The sequence below is a fragment of the Cetorhinus maximus genome, chromosome 1 (genome assembly GCF_964194155.1).
Source record: "Cetorhinus maximus chromosome 1, sCetMax3.hap1.1, whole genome shotgun sequence".
In the NCBI taxonomy this organism is placed as follows: Eukaryota; Metazoa; Chordata; class Chondrichthyes; order Lamniformes; family Cetorhinidae; genus Cetorhinus; species Cetorhinus maximus.
Genome location: NC_135879.1, coordinates 244,734,183 through 244,754,702, shown reverse-complemented (window position 1 = coordinate 244,754,702; position 20,520 = coordinate 244,734,183). Strand labels below are relative to the sequence as shown.

At 46.5% G+C, this 20,520-nt stretch overlaps 1 protein-coding gene across 1 annotated transcript in view; it reads right to left on the bottom strand.

The window, feature by feature from the left end:
* LOC144688564 (V-type proton ATPase subunit B-like) overlaps positions 1 to 20,520 on the bottom strand; it is a 58,021-nt gene that overhangs the window by 25,584 nt on the left and 11,917 nt on the right. Inside the window, exons 2-6 of the mRNA XM_078555300.1 lie at positions 7,417 to 7,472; positions 5,685 to 5,783; positions 3,782 to 3,875; positions 949 to 1,026; positions 80 to 219 (exon numbers count right to left, since the gene is read on the bottom strand). Coding sequence (XP_078411426.1) covers positions 80 to 219; positions 949 to 1,026; positions 3,782 to 3,875; positions 5,685 to 5,783; positions 7,417 to 7,472 — 467 coding nt within the window. The remainder of the gene's footprint in view (positions 1 to 79; positions 220 to 948; positions 1,027 to 3,781; positions 3,876 to 5,684; positions 5,784 to 7,416; positions 7,473 to 20,520) is intronic.

Genomic DNA, 20,520 nt, shown 5'->3' with positions numbered 1-20,520 from the left:
TGTGGGAGCAGAGAGAGATTACACAGTGAATGTTACCTCATTGTGTGGGAGCAGAGAGAGATTACACAGTGAAGGTTACCTCATTGTGCGGGAGTCCTGCCGCTGAGAAAATGGGTATTTTCTGTCCTCTGGCGATGCTGTTCATCACATCAATGGGTGAAATCCCAGTCTGAATCATTTCCTCAGGGTAAATCCGAGATTGTGGGTTAATAGGCTGCCCTGGGAATGGCAAATCAAAATAAGCACATGGAGGAATGAGCTATGAGGAAGGCAGAATAAAGGAATTAAAACTGTCTCCCATCAAAACCCATCTCTCCAACTCTCAGCTCTACCACAGTAAGCAATCCCTCTAATACCCTAGCTCTAGTAACCCCAGATCTCCATTATTACACCCCATTACACAATGAATAATCTTAATGTTTTCCCTCAGTATTTGACAAGTAAATTATGGCAAATATTTCCTTCCTTGCCATATACCCCTTAAACATTCACTCCCTCCACCACTGACGCACAGTAGCAGCAGTGTGTACCATCTACAAGATGTACTGCAGGAATTCACCAAGGCTCCTTCGACAGCACCTTCCAAACTCACAACCACTACCATCTAGAAGGACACAATGCTTGGACATGTTCTTTCTGTTTACAAAGGACAGGGCCGTGCAATAGGGTGGAGGACAGTGGAGACCTTGTTGCTTCAGTTCCTATTACTTATATTTTAATCTTCTTTACAGATTGGAACTGTTGTTCCCTCTCATTGTGCTTTCTGCCAATGAAAATGCAGTGTGATCGCTCCCTATCATTCAGCCTCTGGTCGCTTTACCGCTTGACTGTACATTCACTCCAATTCAATCGAAAGATTGGCACCCCAATCAGCCTCACCGCCTTGCTGGATGCCTGTTGTTGGAACGATAAACAGCCAGATATTGAGAGTAGAATGCTGACACTCACCATTTATATCCAGGAAATCCTCTGCAACAACAGCAGGCCCCTTATCAATTGGCTTCCCAGATCCATTAAACACCCGACCTAGAACATCAACCACAAGAAATCAATCTCTTAAAGGTTGGCAAGAGATGTAACAAGCATTATATCCCTGCTAGGACCTTTGAACAGTTAACCAATTGGCAAGTATTGACTGTCCAGGATCTGAGCAATAGACCAACAGACGATGAAACTGTAACACACCCATGACTTGGATGCCATATACATTCCAGGACCTGGATCCTATAGGCCATCCAGGACCTGGATCCAATAGACCACCCAGGGCCTGGATCCCATATACATTCCAGGGCCTGGTTCCTAGTGACCATCCAGGACCTGGATCCTACAGCTGTAAGGGAACATGGACACTCTAGACCATCCAAGACCTGAATACTATATAGAAACAGAAAATGCTCATACTCAGTAGGTCTGGCAGCATCTGAGTTGATGTTTCAGGTCAAGGACCTTTCTTCAGAGCTTCAGTTCTAGAAACTACATATATCTTCCAGGGCTTGGATATTGTGGGCCATCTAGAATGATGGAAGCAAATACCATCCAGAAATATATCTCCCAGGACCTTGATATATATCTTCCAGGACTAGGAAACTATATAACTCCAGGACCTGGATATTATAAACAAGTCAGGAGTTGGAAACTATATACCTTCTAGGTGCTGGATGTTTTAGACTATCTGTTGCCGAGCACTCTGAGAGGGCAGGGTGAACAGCCAGAGGCTGTGGCCCATATTGGTACCATAGACATAGGTAGAAAGGCAGAGTTTAGAGAGCTAGGAAAGAGAGTAGCAGGTAAGACCTCAAAGTTAGTAATCAGGAGTTGAATTAGGAAGGATAGGATTGAGGGAGACAGATAGTACTAAAGTAAGAAACAATAAGGTGTTTGGTGGAGTCAGACAATGGAATAACACAATCAGGTCTAAATTAGGTATACAGTGCATGATTGTTAATGGTCAGAGTAAATAAGGTTGGTGAGGTCCGGGCTGAAATAGCCACACGGGAATATGATGCTGTGCCAATGAGAGAGACCTGGCTCATTGAAGGGCACTGAATATTCCTGGATACAGCGGGCTGGGGCTTTGGAGAGGAGGCCAGCTCCTCCAGTTGGGAAACTCCCTGATCCCTGCAGATCTGCCTCGTTTTGAGAAGGCCCCTGCCAGCCATATTTTGTTCTGGGGAGGAAGGGGTGGGATGGAGTCCACCCCACCATCCCCAGAGGGGTGGGGCCCAAGGTGACAGCGGAGGTGGGCAGATTGGAATGCCCGCCTCTGTTTACTTGGAAATCAGCCCCATTTTAATTTAGTTTTTTTTTATTCGTTCATGGGATGTGGATGTGGGTGTCACTGCCTAGGCCAGCATTTATTACCCACCCCTAATTGCCCCTTGTTCAGGGGGCATTTAAGAGTCAACCACATTGCTGTGGGTCTGGAGTCACATGTAGACCAGGCCAGGTAAGGACGGCAGATTTCCTTCCCTAAAGGACATTAGTGAACCAGATGGGTTTTTACAATCGACAATGGTTTCATGGTCACCATTAGACTTTTAATTCCAAGTTTTTATTGAATTCAAATTCCACCATCAGCCACGATGGGATTTGAACTCGGGTCTCCGGAGCATTACCCTGGGTCTCTGGATTACTCGTCCAGCAACAAAACCACTATGCTATCGCATGTCAGGCCCTCAAGCCCTCACACCATCACCCGCCGCCCCCCCCACAACCCCACACTCACTCATCTCCCCCAACTCCCTCATCCCCCACACATCCCACATGCCTGCTCCAAATCCCCCATACGCCCATGTCTCTTCCATGTCCTCATACCCCCCTTACCCGCCACCCCCCCATGTATCCTCCACAGCCACTCACTCAGTATTTACAATGGGAAGACATGTGGAGATGAAAAATATAAACTCCTAATAATCTAATAGACCTCTCACTCAAACATACTTGATACCGAAAACAATCCATAAAACACATTCAAATATTTAAATCTCCTCAAATGGTCAATCCGTTGTAGAAACAAACAAACATCTATTTCACTAACTACATCAAAGATACCTAATCCATTAATAACCTCTTAAAACTGTCAATCAACATGCCTATCCAGCCCCCTGCTGAGACAAGTGGTTCTGGACCTTTTGAAACTCAAGTCAAGTATTCATAATGGGCTCAGCTGTTAAAAACCCGTAGACAACGGAGCCTGCTGAAACTGGACAACATTTTTTTCTTTTTATTTCTGAGCTTAGAAAATATCCTGTGAATCAAAGATGTCCGGGAGCAAGTGGGGGCTTTCTGAAGATGTTTTTTTTTCATTTTAAAAGGACTCTGGGCATTTAAATCACTACGAGAGATCCCAATCGCTGCGGTAAAAACACATCTAACTTGCAATGTAGCTTCTAACTATTGAAACTGAAAAAAAATAATTTCACTTTAGTATTTCAAAGCCGGTCAATGAAAGGATTCCAGGAGGAGGTGACTGTTTTCTTTCAGTTCCCCATCTGGGACTGGGGTTTCCGCTTGGTTCCCAACACCTCTGAATGGCTCCGAGCCACATCGTCTTGCTGAAGGGGGCCAATTCCACTCCAATCACAGGGGGATTGCCATGTAGCCTGCAAGGGCAGGAGTCCCGCTGTTCCAGTGAGCTACCCGCATACTTATCCCGTGCTGGTGCGAATTGGCAGAAATGGGGATGGGGCCAGGAATCCCGGAACTGGGTATAAATTTTTACTAGGCCCCATTTAGAGGGCAGGTTTCTCTGTTTTTTGCCCGATAACGAAGACCAACTCACCCAGCATGTCCTCCGAAACTGGTGCTCGTAGGATGTCCCCAGTGAACTCGCAGGCTGTCAATTTGGCATCAATGCCGGATGTTCCTTCAAACACCTGCAGAACAAAATATAAATCATTGAAGGAATCCTGTAGTCTGGGTGCCAGGGTCCTGGGGAAGCGGAAATATCAATTCAAGTAGCAACTGGTGTCTATCAGGTAAAAGTGAACAATAGGGTAAATCAATCTGCTGCAAGAGCATGACTGAGAGAGAGAGAGAGAGAGAGAAATAGGACAATAAGAACAGTGGCTGACCCAACGTCACAACCAGTAACAGCGACCTGCAATTAGAGAGACATCTTAATTTGGTAAAAGGTCCCAAGGTTCTCATGAGGAGCTTTATCAGTCAAAATTAAACCCCATCTCAGTTAAAATTAAACCCCGAACCACAACTCAGTTAAAATTAAACCCCAAACCACATCTCAGTCAAAATTAAACCCTGAACCACATCTCAGTCAAAATTAATCCCCGAACCACATCTCAGTCAAAATTAAACCCCGAACCACATCTCAGTCAAAATTAAACCCCGAACCACATCTCAGTCAAAATTAAACCCCATCTCAGTTAAAATTAAACCCCGAACCACAACTCAGTTAAAATTAAACTCCGAACCACATCTCAGTCAAAATTAAACCCCGAACCACAACTCAGTTAAAATTAAACCCCGAGTATCGTCTCAGTCAAAATTAAACCCCGAACCACATCTCAGTTAAAATTAAACCCTGAACCACATCTCAGTCAAAATTAAAACCCGAACCACATCTCAGTCAAAATTAAACCCCGAACCACATCTCAGTCAAAATTAAACCCCGAACCACATCTCAGTCAAAATTAAACCCCGAGTATCGTCTCATTCAAAATTAAATCCCGAACCACATCTCAGTCAAAATTAAACCCCGAGTATCGTCTCAGTCAAAATTAAATCCCGAACCACATCTCAGTTAAAATTAAACCCCGAACCACATCTCAGTCAAAATTAAACCCCGAACCACATCTCAGTTAAAATTAAACCCCGAGCCTCGTCTCAGATAAAATTAAACCCCGAGCATTGTCTCAGTCAAAATTAAATCCCGAACCACATCTCAGTTAAAATTAAACCCCGAACCACATCTCAGTTAAAATTAAACCCCAAACCACATCTCAGTCAAAATTAAAACCCGAACCACATCTCAGTTAAAATTAAACCCCGAACCACATCTCAGTTAAAATTAAACCCCGAGCCTCGTCTCAGATAAAATTAAACCCCGAGCATCGTGTCAGTCAAAATTAAACCCCAAACCACATCTCAGTTAAAATTAAACCCCGAACGACATCTCAGTTAAAATTAAACCCCGAGCCTCGTCTCAGTTAAAATTAAACCCCGAGCCTCGTCTCAGTTAAAATTAAACCCCGAGCATCGTCTCAGTTAAAATTAAACCCCGAGACAAGGATGAGGTTTTCATTATGAACTGAACTAAGGCAGAGCCAGAGGAGGCCAATGTTAAAGAGGGGGAAAGGGAAACAGGCTCTGAAGGAGAGTCAGACTCGAAACATTAACTCTGTTTGTCTCGCCGCAGTTGCTACCAGAGTTTTTCCAGCATTACCTGTTTTTGTTCGATATACGCTGTCTCGGTAAAGGAGATGGTTTAGTGGTCGGAAGAGCCAATTAGGAGACCGAGTTTGCGAACAGTTTGGTTCAGTACATTGACAGGAATATGACGTTCAAGTTGGTCAGCCTGGGTGTGAATCTCTCCTTGTCTGGTTAAATCGGCCTGCATGACAATCCTGGCCAGCAGGGGGAAGCGAGCACTGCACTAGGACTGTTAGCTCATCCTGGGAGAATCCCCTGTTGAGCAGTGAAGGTCAGCAGACCAATGGTTCAGTTACCTGTACAACAGCCTTGGATCCAACCACCTCCAACACCTGGCCACTCCGCTCGCTCCGGTCAGGGAGGGTGAAGTTAACAATCTCGGCATATTTGGGGAACTGCAAGAAAGGAACAGGTGAAGGGATGCAAGTGACCTGAGTTGCACATGGAACACAGCATTTCTTATTTGCTCCTGAACGCCAAGCTTGGAAATGGGAGTCAGACAAATTTAAGCTGCACTCCAACAATGAATAGGCCAGCAACACTGAACGTTTAACTGCAACCCTGTGAAGCAATTATCCACTATATAGAGGTACTGAATGATCAAAAGTCATTCTCAGCAACTGGTACATCTTCTAGAGAGGACAGCCATATGGGATAGCAACACACTCGACTTCATAACCTAGTCCATCTTGTACCTGTCCTGGGAGTGTTTTATGGGGACAGTGTAGAGGGAGCTTTACTCTGTATCTAACCCCGTGCTGTACCTGTCCTGGGAGTGTTTGATGGGGACAGTGTAGAGGGAGCTTTACTCTGTATCTGACCCCGTGCTGTACCTGTCCTTGGAGTGTTTGATGGGGACAGTGTAGAGGGAGCTTTACTCTGTATCTAACCCCGTGCTGTACCTGTCCTGGGAGTGTTTGATGGGGACAGTGTAGAGGGAGCTTTACTCTATATCTAACCCCGTGCTGTACCTGTCCTGGGAGTGTTTGATGGGGACAGTGTAGAGGGAGCTTTACTCTGTATCTAACCCCGTGCTGTACCTGTCCTGGGAGTGTTTGATGGGGACAGTGTAGAGGGAGCTTTACTCTGTATCTAACCCCGTGCTGTACCTGTCCTAGGAGTGTTTGATGGGGACATGTAGAGGGAGCTTTACTTTGTATCTAACCCCGTGCTGTACCTGCCCTGGGAGTGTTTGTTGTGGACAGTGTAGAGGGAGCTTTACTCTGTATCTAACCCCGTGCTGTACCTGTCCTGGGAGTGTTTGATGGGGACGGTGTAGAGGGAGCTTTACTCTATATCTAACCCCGTGCTGTACCTGCCCTGGGAGTGTTTGATGGGGACAGTGTAGAGGGAGCTTTACTCTCTATCTAACCCCGTGCTGTACCTGTTCTTGGAGTGGTTGATGGGGACAGTATAGAGGGAGCTTTACTCTGTATCTAACCCTGTGCTGTACCTGTCCTGGGAGTGTTTGATGGGGACAGTGTAGAGGGAGCTTTACTCTGTATCTAACTTTGTGCTGTACCTGTTCTCCAGTGTGCAGAATGTTTATACTCTTTGGAATATCTCTCAGAAGGAATGGGAATATAAAGCAGGTTCTCAATGCAGTGATTAGCTGTCAGCCTCTATACCTCTCAGGACTGGGGTCGGCGAGGGCCTCACTGAAGATTTGCACTTTGTCGATCAACTGTTGGTCGTGCTGACTAAATAAGAGTGACATCTCTCACACTGGCCCAGTAATTACCTCGCTGCCCCCGCGTCACGCATCATTACCTCAGACGCCTCTTGGTCAGGAAGTGACGTTGCTGACTGCCCCTTAATGAATGAGCTGCATAGTGAAAAGGAACAATGGAACCACAGCTCCAACTAACGTGTCGACGGTCTGGGCTCGAAGAATCGCAGGGAGGAGAAACAATGTTTGCCCAGTACCCCCCACCCTCCACCCACACCCACCCAGCACCGTTTCACTCTGGTCTGGATTGAGATGCGCCCATCGAATGAATAGGTGTTACAAAAATCACAGTACAATACCTTAACATTGTCCAGCACCACCAATGGTCCATTCACCGCCGAGATGGTTCTGTAGGCTGCAGAGAGTGGAGGGGGGAGAGTAAGAGTTTAAAATCTTTTGAAGATGGGAAGGAGCGGCAGGGAAATGTTACACCCACTATCAGGCTGCCAGTTTAACATCCATTCGATCTGACATGCACAGCCACCATATCTGTAAAGGTCACGAACTGCCCAGCAGGAGGTCTCAGTGCAGGGCCTCTTGTGCACACACATCTGTGTGGCGCCCCGTCGCGATCCAGCCTCGCTAACGATTCCGATCTTTTCCCAAAAGAAATTCCAAAGAGCTGCCAGCGCTGCTGAGAGGTGGGATCGGCGCAGTTTGCCAAATTGACAACTCTTTGCAGCATGAAAAGGGCCATTAACACTTTGCAGGCTAAACAAAATCCCGGACCAATATTTTACTTATCCACGATCACGCCCATGTGTTGCAAACGCCACAAAACCTGCACATGGTCCAGCGGCAGCCCAGCTTTCAAGGTGTTAAGTTGTCAGTCGCACGGCTCAGTAGGGAAGAACGCACACCCTCTGAGCCAGAAGATTGTGCATTTAAGCCCCACTCCAGAGGCTTTATCACCTAATCCAGGCTGACACTCTCGTGCGGGACTGATGGAGTGCTGTACTGGCAGAGGAGCCATCGTTCAGAGGAGACATTAAACTGATCCCACGCCACTAGAGCGAATAAGATCAGGGGAGTTTCCCCTGATGTCCTGGTCAGTATTACCCCTCAGTCAACATCACTAAAACTGCCCATTATCACATTCCTGTTTGTGGGATCTTGCTATGTGCAAATTGTAGCTGCCATGTTTTCCACATTATAACAGCGGTTACACTTCAATAAGTACTTCATCTGTTGTAAAGAGATTGGGGATGTCCTGAGATGATGAAAGGTGCATCTTGTTTCTTCCATTGAACCTTTCTCCACTCCTTTGCTCCTTATTGCTTGCTTTTTTTTCCCCAACTCCAATCCCACCTCCAGCCGCCCACCAAATCCCAAAAGTGGGAACCAGCCCAATGTTCTTCCGGCTTTTCCTGGCTTCCCTGTATCTTCCCCTGCTGGAATAACCCTTCAGAGACATCCCATCAACTCCTCCTGCTTCCGAGGTTCTGGCCAATGATCAGCTGGGTATTTGCATGCAGAAGGGACACTGGATCAAAGCTGTCCTATTATCCTAAACCATTCTCTTCAAAAAAAGGGGGAGTAAGGCCATTCAGCCCCTCGATCCTGTTACACAGGAACAGAATGAGGCCATTCAGCCTCTCGAACCTGTTTCATAGGAACAGAATGAGGCTATTCAGCCCCTCGAGCCTGTTACACAGGAACAGGGGGAGGCCATTCAGCCCCTCGAGCCTGTTACACAGGAACAGGGGGAGGCCATTTAGCCCTTTGAGCCTGTTACACAGGAATAAATTAGGGGTAGGTGGTCACACGGTGGTTTTGTCACTGGACTGGTATTCCAGAGATCCAGGGTAATGCTCTGGGGACCCAGGTTCGAATCCCACCACGGTAGATGGTGGAATTTGAATTCAATAAAAACCTGGAATTAAAAGTCTAATGATGACCATGAAACCATTGCTGATTGTTGTAAAAACCCATCTGGTTCACTAATGTCCTTTAGGGAAGGAAATCTGCTGTCCTTACCTGGTCTGGTCTGGCCTACATGTGACTCCAGACCCACAGCAAAGTGGTTGGCTCTTAAAATGCTCTCTGAACAAGGGCAATTAGGGATGGGCAATAAATGCTGGCCTAGCCAGTGACGCTCACATCCCCATGAATAAATAAACAAATTAAGTGAATTGTTCACAGGAACAAACTGTGTGTCACTGGGCATAACATTGTATATATTATAAAATAACACACCGTGTGTTACTGGGTATAACATTGTATATATTATAAAATAACACACCATGTGTTACTGGGTATAACATTGTACATAATATATAACTACAGAGGATACAAGTAACACCCCAGAAATAGCTGTAAATCAGGAACTGTCAAAAAGGGAGGAACTCAGGGAAATTACAGTCACCAGGGAAGTGGTGCTGAGCAAATTGTTGGAGCTGCGGGCTGGCAAATCCTCAGGGCCTGATGGACTTCATCCTAAACTCTTAAAGGAAGTGGCCAGTGAGATCGTTGATGCATTGGTTTTAATTTTCCAAAATTCCCTGGATTCGGGGAAGGTTCCATTAGATTGGAAAATAGCGAATGTAACTCCTTAATTCAAAAAGGGAGGGAGACAGAAAGCAGGAAACTACAGGCCGGTTAGCTCAATATCTGACATAGGGAAAATGTTAGAAGTTATTATTAAAGATATTGTAGCAGGGCACTTAGAAAAATTCAAGGCAATCAGGCAGAGTCAACATGGTTTTGTGAAAAGGAAATCATGTTTAACCAATTTATTGGAATCCTTTGAAGGAGTCACATGTGCTGTGGATAAAGGGGAACCGGTGGATGTACTGTACTTAGATTTCCAGAAGGCATCTGATAAGGTGCCACATCAAAGGTTATTGTGGAAAATAAAAGCTCATGGTGTAGAAGGTAAGATATTGGCATGGATAGAAGATTGGCTAGCTAACAGGAAACAGAGGGTAGCCATAAATGTGTCTTTTCTGGTTGGTGGGATATAACTAGTGGTGTACCACAGGGATCAGTGCTGAGGCCTCAATGTTTTACAATTTATATAAATAATTTGAATGAAGGGACCGATGCTAAATTTGCTGATGACACAAAGATAGGTAGGAAAGGAAGTTGTGAAGAGGACATAAGGGGGCTACACAGTGATATTGATAGGTTAAGTGGGCAAAGATCTGGCAAATGGAGTATATTGTGGGAAATATGAAATTGTCCATTTTGACAGGAAGAATAAAAGAGAAGCTTATTATCTAAATAGTGAGAGATTGCAGAGCTCTGAGATTCAGAGGGATCTGGGTGTCCTAGTGCATGAATCACAAAAGGTTAGTATGCAGGTACAGCCGGTAATTAGGAAAGTTAATAGAATGTTATCATTTATTGTGAGGGAAATTGAAGTACATACGAACATAAGGACAAAAAGCAGGAAGAGGCCATTCAGCCCCTCGAACCTGCTCTGCCATTTAATAAGATCATGGCTGATCTGATTGTAACCTGAAACCTGTATCCCACCTACCGCCAATAACTTATCACCCCCTTGTAGGGAGGTTATACTCAGTTGTACAGGACACTGGTCATACCATATCTGGAATACTGTGCACATTATTGGTCTCCTTAGCAGCTCAGAGAAGGTTTACTAAATTAATACCTGAAATGGGCAGATTATCTTATGAGGAAAGGTTGGACAGGCTAGGCTTGTATCCGCTGGAGTTTAGAAGAGTAAGAGGTGACTTGATTGAAACATAGAAGATCCTGAGGGGTCTTGACAGGGTGGATGTGGAGAGGATGTTTCCTCTTGTGGGAGAATCTAGAACTAGGGGTCACAGTTTAAAAATAAGGGATCGCCCATTTAAAAGAGATGAGGTGAAATTTTTTCTCCAAGAGGGTAGTGAGTCTTTGGAATTCCCTTCCACAACAGGCGGTGGAAATAGAGCCTTTGACTATTTTCAAGGCAGAGCTAGATAGATTTTTAATAAACAAGGGGGTGAAGGGTGACCGGGAGTAGGCAGGAGGTTATGGTTAAATCAACAATGCTCTTATTGAATGGTGGATCAGGTTCGGAGGGCAGAGTGAGCTACTCCTGCTCTTAGTTCGTATGTTCGTAATAACACTGTATATATTAACACACCTCGTATTTAGGAGGAGTGGTGACATAGCGGTATTGTCACTGAAGTACTAATCTAGAGATTCAGGGTAATGTGCTGAGGACCCAGGATCAAATCCCACCACAGCAGATGGTGAAATTTGAATTCAATTAAAATCTGGAATTAAAAATCTTATGATAACCACAAAACCTTTGTTGTTAAAAACCCACCTGATTCACTCATGTCCGCGAGGGAAGGAAATCTGCCGTCCTTACCTCTGAACTCCAAGCCCACAGCAATGTGGTTGACTCCTAACTGCCCTCTGAAAAGCTACTCAGTTGTATCAAACCACTACAAATTGTATAAAGAATGAAACTGGACGGACCACCTGGCATTGATCTAGGCACCGGAAACGACAATGGCAAACTCAGCTCTGGGGGCTAGTGCCAAAATTGGGAGAGCTGTCTCGCAGACTAGTCAAGCAACAGCCTGACACAGTCATCCTCACAGAATCCTATCTTACAGATAATGTCCCAGACACCACCATCGCCATCCCTGGATATGTCCTGTCGTGCTCCTCTATGTTGAACATCACTTGGAGGAAGCACTGAGGGTGGCAAGGGTGCAGAATGTACTCTGGGTGGGGACTTCAATGTCCATCACCAAGAGTGGCTCAGTAGCACCACTACTGACCGAGCTGGCCGAGTCCTAAAGGACAATAGCTGCGGCAGGTGGTGAGAGAACCAACAAGAGGGAAAAATGCACTTGACCTCATCCTCACCAACCTGCCTTCCACAGATGCATCTGTCCATGACAGTATCGGTAGGAGTGACCACCACACAGTCCTTCTGGAGTTGAAGTCCTGCCTTCACATTGAGGATACCCTGCATCGTGTTGTGTGGCACTACCACCGTACTAAATGGATTTTGAACAGATCTAGCAACTCAAGATTGGGCATCCATGAGGTGCTGTGGGCCATCAGCAGCAACAGAATTGTACTCAAACACAATCTGTAACCTCATGGCCCGGCATATCCCCCACTCTACCATTACCATCAAACCAGGGGATTGACCCTGGTTCAATGAAGAGTGCAGGAGGGCATGCCAGGAGCAGCACCAGGCGTACCTAAAAATGAGGTGTCAACCTGGTGAAGCTATAACACAGGACTACTTGCATGTCAAACAGCATAAGCAGCAAGTGATGGACAGAGCTAAGCGACCCCACAACTAACGGATCAGATCTAAACTCTGCAGTCCTGCCACATCCAGTCGTGAATGGTGGTGGGCAATTAAACAACTCACTGGAGGAGGAGGCTCCACAAATATCCCCATCCTCAATGATGGAGGAGCCCAGCACATCAGTGCAAAAGATAAGGCTGAAGCATTTGCAACAATCTCCAGCCTGAAGTGCCAAGTGGATGATCCAACTCGGCCTCCTCCGGAGGTCCCCAACATCACAGGTGCCAGTCTTCAGCAAATTCAATTCTCTCCACATGATATCAAGAAATGGCTGAAGACACTGGATACTGCAAAGGCTATGGGCCCTCACAATATTCCAGCGATAGTACTGAAGACTTGTTCTCCAGAACTTGCCGTGCTCCTAGCCAAGCTGTTCCAGTACAGCTACAACACTGGCATCTACCCAGCTATGTGGAAAATTACCCAGGTATGTCCTGGACACAAAAAGTAGGACAAATCCAACCCGGCCAATTACTGCCCCATCAGTCGACTCTTGATCATCAGTAAAGTGATGGAAGGGGCCGCCAAGAGTGCTATTAAGCAGCAGTTGCTTTAGATATAACCTGCACACTGACACCCAGTTTGGGTTCTGTTAGGCCCACTCGGCTTTTGACCTCATTACAGCTTTGGTTCAAACATGGACAAAAGAGCTGAACTCCTAAGGTGAGGTGAGAGTGACTGCCCTTGACATCAAGGCAGCATTTAACCGAGTGTGACATCAAGGAGCCCTAACAAAACTGGAGTCAATAGGAATCAGGGGGAAAACTCTCCGCTGGTTGGAGTCATACCTAGCACAAAGGAAGATGGTTGTGGTTGTTGGAGGTCAGTCACCTCAGTTCCAGGACATTACTGCAGGAGTTCCTCAAGGAGTATCCTCGGCCCAACCACCTTCAGCTGCTTCATCAATGACCTTCCTTCCATCATAAGGTCAGAAGTGGGGATGTTCACTGATGATTGCACCATGTTCAGCCCCATTCGTGACTCCTCAGATACCGAAGCAGTCCATGTCCAAATGCAGCAAGACCTGGACAATATCCAGGCTTGGGCTGACAAGTGGCAAGTAACATTCTCACTACACAAGTGCCAGACAGTGACCATCTCCAACAAGAGAGAATCTAACCATCACCCCTTGACATTCAATGGCATTACCATCGCTGAATCCCCCACTATTAACATCCTGGGGCTTACCATTGACCAGAAGCTGAACTGGAATAGCCATATAAACACTGTGGCTACAAGAGCAGTTTAGAGGCTGGGAATTCTGCAGAGAATAACCTACCTCTGACTCCCCAAAGCCTGTCCACCATCTACAAGTCAGGAGTGTGATGGAATCCTCTCTGGATGAGTGTAGCCCCCATAACGCTCAAGAAGCTTGACACCATCCAGGACAAAGCAGCCCACTAGATCGTCACCACACCCATAAACATTCACTCCCTCCACCACCGACGCACAGTAGCAGCAGTATGTACCATCTACAAGATGCACTGCAGGAATTCACCAAGGCTCCAAGACAGCAAGTTCCAAACCCACAATCGCTGCCATCTGGAAGGACAAGGGCAGCAGATAGATGGGAACACCACCACCTGGAAGCCATACATCATCCTGACTTGGAAATATGTCACTGTTCCTTCACTGTCACTGGGTCAAAATCCTGGAACTCCCAAACAACACTGTGGATGTACCTACACCACAAATCAGCGGTTCAAGAAGGCAGCTCACCACCACCTTCTCAAGGGCAACTAGATATGGGCAATAAAATAAATGCTGGACTAGCCAGCGACACCCACATCCCATGAGTAAATAAAAACAATCTTTTATTACTGGATATAACACAGTATATGTCATATAATAACACACTGTGTGTTATTGGATATAACTGTATCTATTATGTATTAACACAACTTGTATTACTCAATATAAAACTGTATATCTTCTACAATAATGCAGCTTGCATTACAGGGTATAACACTTTGCATATTATAGAATAACACAGTATGTGTTACTGGGCATAACACTGTATACATTATATAATAACAGTGCGTTACTGGGTATAACACTATATATTATACATCATGCATTACTGGGTATAACACTGTATATATTATATAATAACACACCGTGTATTACTGGGTATAACACTGTATATATCATATAACACCATGTGTTACTGGGCATAACACCATATATTATATAACACCATGCATTACTGGGTATAACACTGTATATATTATATTATAATACTCCATGTGTAACTGGATATAATATTGTATATATTGTATATATTATACAATAACACACCATGTGTAACTGGGTATAACACTATATATTATAAAGTAATACATCATGTATTACTGGGTATAACACTATTATATAACAACACACCATGTGTTCCTGGGCATTGCACTGTATATTATATAACACATTATGTGTTAACTGCTATAACACGGAATTGCAGCATGTAAATTGGCTATTTGCAGCAACTGGTTCTGTGTCGATGTTTCTGCTCCACACAATCTCCACCTGTTTTATTCCTCCCGAATCACGAGCACCTCTAGTTTAAGCGAACTCTTGTTGAAGAATCAATATTGAGGACATTCCAGTGTGGACGAAGGGGAAGTGGAGGACCAAGTGACACACTAGTGGAACTCGAGAGGGAGTGGGCGCTGCTGCACGCTGGCTTCCCACAAAGGGGTTAAGCGGTGCTGGCTGCTCTGCTGGTTGGCTCAGTCACTGTCAGATTCACATTTATAGCTTTAACTTTCTCCTGTAGTCTTGGTGTGGCTCGTTCACAGCTCGTCGACCCGTGGCTCATGTGACCGTGCAGGTGTGTGTGGGAACCCCAGTGGGCCGTCTCCTAATTAGTAGCATTGTGTGAGCCCCCCTGCCAGGACATTCAGCCCCGCCGGTCACCTCGCATTGAGCTCCAATACTTGATGCCATTTGGCCATTGACACGCCGGACAATGGCTGTGTTTTTTTTTACGGGGGTGGGGGAGGAGGAGAAGTGAGGCACCCAGGCGGGTTTGGTGGGGAGCTGTTGTTAAAGACTGAGGAGGACGCAAAGCTACATAGCCTGGGCCTGCCGTCTAAGCCCTGACAACACCCACCCACCCACCTGACAGATGTGAGCCAAGGTCAGAAGCAATTAGGCCACATGTTAAGAGCCAGTCCAGTCAGTGTGTCCTTGGCCCATTGTTCCACAGCTAGTTAATAACAGAGGCCTGTCAAGCCCTGCCGGTGATTGCCTGTGACAGGAGCTGTGAGTTTGGGGCAGCGAGTTAGGCAGATTGATAGGGTCACAGTGGGGCCCAGGTTATGAAGGCCACCCACTCACAAACCCCTGGACAGGCTCTGCTTTTTTTTTTGAAAACCATCAGAGATTCCTTCACTGAGCGATGACTAAACCAATTCTAACACCTTTACTTTGTACTGCTCTCTGCCATCCTCTCACGAAACAGATAAAGGCTTGCATTTCTGTAGCATCCTTCTTGTTCGCGGGACACCCCAAAGCACTTTACAGCCCACGAGGTGCTTCTTTTTTTTTGATGTGTAGTCATTATTGTAATATAGGAAATGCAGCAGCCAATTTGTGCAAAGAGAAATGTGATCATGGGAATCAGGGGAAAACTCTCCGCTGGTTGGAGTCATACCCAGCACAAAGGAAGATGGTTGGGGTTGTTGGAGGTCAGTCATCTCAGCTCCAGGACATCACTGCAGGAGTTCCTCAGGGTAGTGTCCTCGGCCCAACCATCTTCAGCTGCTTCATCAATGACCTTCCTTCCATCATAAGGTCAGAAGTGGGGATGTTCGCTGATGATTGCACAATGTTCAGCACCATTCGCGACTCCTCAGATACTGAAGCAGTCCATGTCCAAATGCAGCAAGACCTGGACAATATCCAGGCTTGGGCTGACAAGTGGCAAGTAACATTCACATAAGCGCACAAGTGTCAGGCAATGACCATCTCCAACAAGAGAGAATCTAACAATCGCCCCTTGACATTCAATGGCATTACCATCATTGAATCCCCCACTATCAACATCTTGGGGGTTACCATTGACCAGAAACTGAATTGGACTAGCCATATAAATACTGTGGCTACAAGAGCAGGTCAGAAGCTAGGAATCCTGTGGCAAGTAACTCACCTCCTGACTCCCCAAAGCCTGTCCACCATCTACAAGACACAAGTCAGGAGTGTGATGGAATACTCCTCACTTGCCTGGATGAGTGCAGTTCCTACAACACTCAAGAAGCTTGACACCATCCAGGACAAAACAGCCCACTTTTGATTGGCACCACATCCACAAACATTCACTCCCTCCACCACCGACACACAGTAGCAGCAGTGTGCACCATCTACAAGATGCACTGCAGGAACTCACCAAGGCTCCTTAGGCAGCACCTTCCAAACCCACAACCACTACCATCTAGAAGGACAAGGGCAGCAGATAGATGGGAACACCACCACCTGGAAGTTCCCCTCCAAGTCACTCACCATCCTGATTTGGAAATATATCGCCGTTCCTTCACTGTCACTGGGTCAAAATCCTGGAACTCCCTCCCTAACAGCACTGTGGGTGTACCTACACCACATGGACTGCAGCGGTTCAAGAAGGCAGCTCAAGGGTAATTAGGGATGGGCAATAAATGCTGGGCCCAGCCAGCGAAGCCCACATCCCATGAATGAATAAAAAAAAACTTAAATATGCCACCTCTTCATGAACCCCCACCCCTCCCAAAACCTCCCACGCTCCCCCCACCCCCCCACCATGATGACTCCCAACAACCTGTGCACTATTCAAACCTCTTACTTGCCTTAAACTGGCAATGTCTAAATGATCAGCAGCTATCCACTTGCTGGTGTTGCTTTGCAGGAACGAACTGATTTCAAATAAGAAAAGGGTTTCTTGGGCTGAAAGGAGAGTACTCTGCTCTTTTTAATTTACATTACTAACTGGGACCAGGACTCCAGGGTGCAACAGTGAAACTTGAAGACAACATGAAATTCGGAGGTGTGAAGAATGAGCGATAGACTTCAAGAGCACATGTAGGCAGGGCTGGTGAAAATTTGGACACAAAGCAGATGCAGAAATTTGTAAGGTGATACACTTTGGTAGGAAGAATGAACAGAAATAATACAAGCTACAAGGTGCAATTTTAAACCGATTGCAGGAACACCGAGCCCCCGGAGATGCTTGTGTCCAAAATTTGAAGGTGGCGGGACCAGATTAACAAAACAGTTAATGAACTATTTGGGATCCTAGGCTTTCATTCTCAGGTTGCCAACCCTCCAGGATTGGCCTGGAGTCTCCAGGGATTGAAGATTAATCTCCAATCGCTGGAGAAAAATCATCCGGATGTTAAAAAGGATTGTTTATTTGTAACTTGCTTTGCACATTTCTCTTTACCGGATACAAAAATATTGAAAATGAGGAAGAAAAAGGCTGTTTGGCTGTTTGTCAAGCATCACCCAATTGAGTACTGAGTCTTATTGCTTTCCAATTGGTGTAGGAAGGTGGAACATCACAAGGATCGATGTGTTGGCTGACTGATGGAACTGGAATGCGGGGACAAGTCACGCGATGAAACCTCCAGGGAAATATTTATTGGCACAATTGGCAACCTTAATAGAGGCATAGGAACAGGAGATTAAAGCAAAACACAGCGGAGGTTGGGAATCTGAAATAAAAACGGGGAATGCTGGAAAAACTCAGGAGCCCTGGCAGCATCTGTAGAAGAGAGAAACAGAGTTACCGTTGTTTTAGTCCAGATCACTGTTCTGCTCTGAAGAAGAGTCAGATGGACTCAAAACATCAGGGGAACTCAGCTGTTCCCCTTAGTTGAAGGGTCTGTCACAAGGGGACATAAGTCCAAGGTGAGGGGGCAGGAGGTTTAAGGGGGATGTGAGGAAAACCTTTTTTACCCAGAGCGTGGTGACGGTCTGGAATGCACTGCCTGGGAGGGTGGTGGAGGCGGGTTGCCTCACATCCTTTAAAAAGTACCTGGATGAGCACTTGGCACGTCACAACATTCAAGGCTATGGGCCAAGTGCTGGTAAATGGGGTTAGGTAGGTAGGTCAGGTGTTTCTCACGTATCGGTGCAGACTCGATGGGCCGAAGGGCCTCTTCTGCTCTGTGTGATTCTGTGATTCTGTGAATATATTTATTGGCACAATCGGCAACTCTAGAGAGGCATCGGAATGTAGGAACAGAGGAACAGAGGAGCAGAGGAACAGAGGAGCAGAGGAACAGAGGAACAGAGGAGCAGAGGAGCAGAGGAACAGAGAAACAGAGGAACAGAGGAACAGATAAACAGAGGAACAGGGGAACAGAGGAGCAGAGAAACAGAGAAACAGAGAAACAGAGGAGCTGAGGAGCAGAGGAACAGAGGAACAGAGGACCAGAGGAGCAGAGAAACAGAGAAACAGAGGAACAGAGGAGCAGAGGAGCAGAGGAGCAGAGGAACAGAGGAACAGAGGAACAGAGGAACAGAGAAACAGAGGAACAGAGAAACAGAGGAACAGAGGAGCAGAGAAACAGAGAAACAGAGGAACAGAGAAACAGAGAAACAGAGGAGTAGAGGAGCAGAGGAGCAGAGGAACAGAGGGACAGAGGAACAGAGGAACAGAGGAACAGAGGAGCAGAGGAACAGAGGAACAGAGGAGCAGAGAAACAGAGGAACGGAGGAACATAGGACCAGAGGAGCAGAGGAACAGAGGAATATAGGAACAGAGGAACAGAGGAACAGAGAAACATAGGAGCAGAGGAGCAGAGGAACAGAGGAACAGAGGAACAGAGGAACAGAGGAGCAGAGGAACAGAGGAGCAGAGGAGCAGAGGAGCAGAGGAACAAAGGAACAGAGGAGCAGAGGAACAGAGGAGCAGAGGAGCAGAGGAACAGAGGAGCAGAGGAACAGAAGAACAGAGGAACAGAGAAACAGAGAAACAGAGGAGAAGAGGAGCACAGGAGCAGAGGAACAGAGGAACAGAGAAGCAGAGGAACAGAGGAACAGAGGAACAGAGGAGCACAGGAGCAGAGGGGCAGAGAAACAGAGGAACAGAGAAACAGAGGAGCAGAGGAGCAGAGGAGCTGAGGAACAGAGGAACAGAGGAGCTGAGGAACAGAGGAACAGAGGAACAGAGGAGCAGAGGAGCAGAGGAACAGAGGAACAAAGGAGCAGAGGAGCAGAGGAACAGAGGAACAGAGGAACAGAGGAGCAGAGGAGCAGAGGAACAGAGGAACAGAGGAGCAGAGAAACAGAGGAACAGAGGAACAGAGGACCAGAGGAGCAGAGGAACTGAGGAATATAGGAACAGAGGAACAGAGAAACATAGGAGCAGAGGAACAGAGGAACAGAGGAACAGAGGAGCAGAGGAACAGAGGAACAGAGGAACAGTGGAGAAGAGGAACAGAGGAGCAGAGGAGCAGAGGAGCAGAGGAAGAAAGGAACAGAGAAACAGAGAAACAGAGGAGCAGAGGAGCAGAGGAGCAGAGGAACAGAGAAACAGAGGAGCAGAGGAGCAGAGGAACAGAGGAACAGAGGAACAGAGGAGCAGAGGAACAGAGGAACAGAGGAGCAGAGAAACAGAGGAACAGAGGAACAGAGGATCAGAGGAGCAGAGGAACAGAGGAATATAGGAACAGAGGAACAGAGAAACATAGGAGCAGAGGAACAGAGGAACAGAGGAGCAGAGGAACAGAGGAACAGAGGAACAGTGGAGAAGAGGAACAGAGGAGCAGAGGAGCAGAGGAAGAAAGGAACAGAGAAACAGAGAAACAGAGGAGCAGAGGAGCAGAGGAGCAGAGGAGCAGAGGAACAGAGAAACAGAGGAGCAGAGGAGCAGAGGAACAGAGGAACAGAGGAACAGAGGAGCTGAGGAACAGAGGAACAGAGGAGCAGAGGAGCTGAGGAACAGAGGAGCAGAGGAGCAGAGGAGCTGAGGAACAGAGGAGCAGAGGAGCAGACGAACAGAGGAACAAAGGAGCTGAGGAGCAGAGGAACAGAGGAACAGAGGAACAGAGAAACAGAGGAACAGAGGAGCAGAGGAACAGAGGAACAGAGGAGCAGAGGAACAGAGGAACAGAGGAGCAGAGGAGCTGAGGAACAGAGAAGCAGA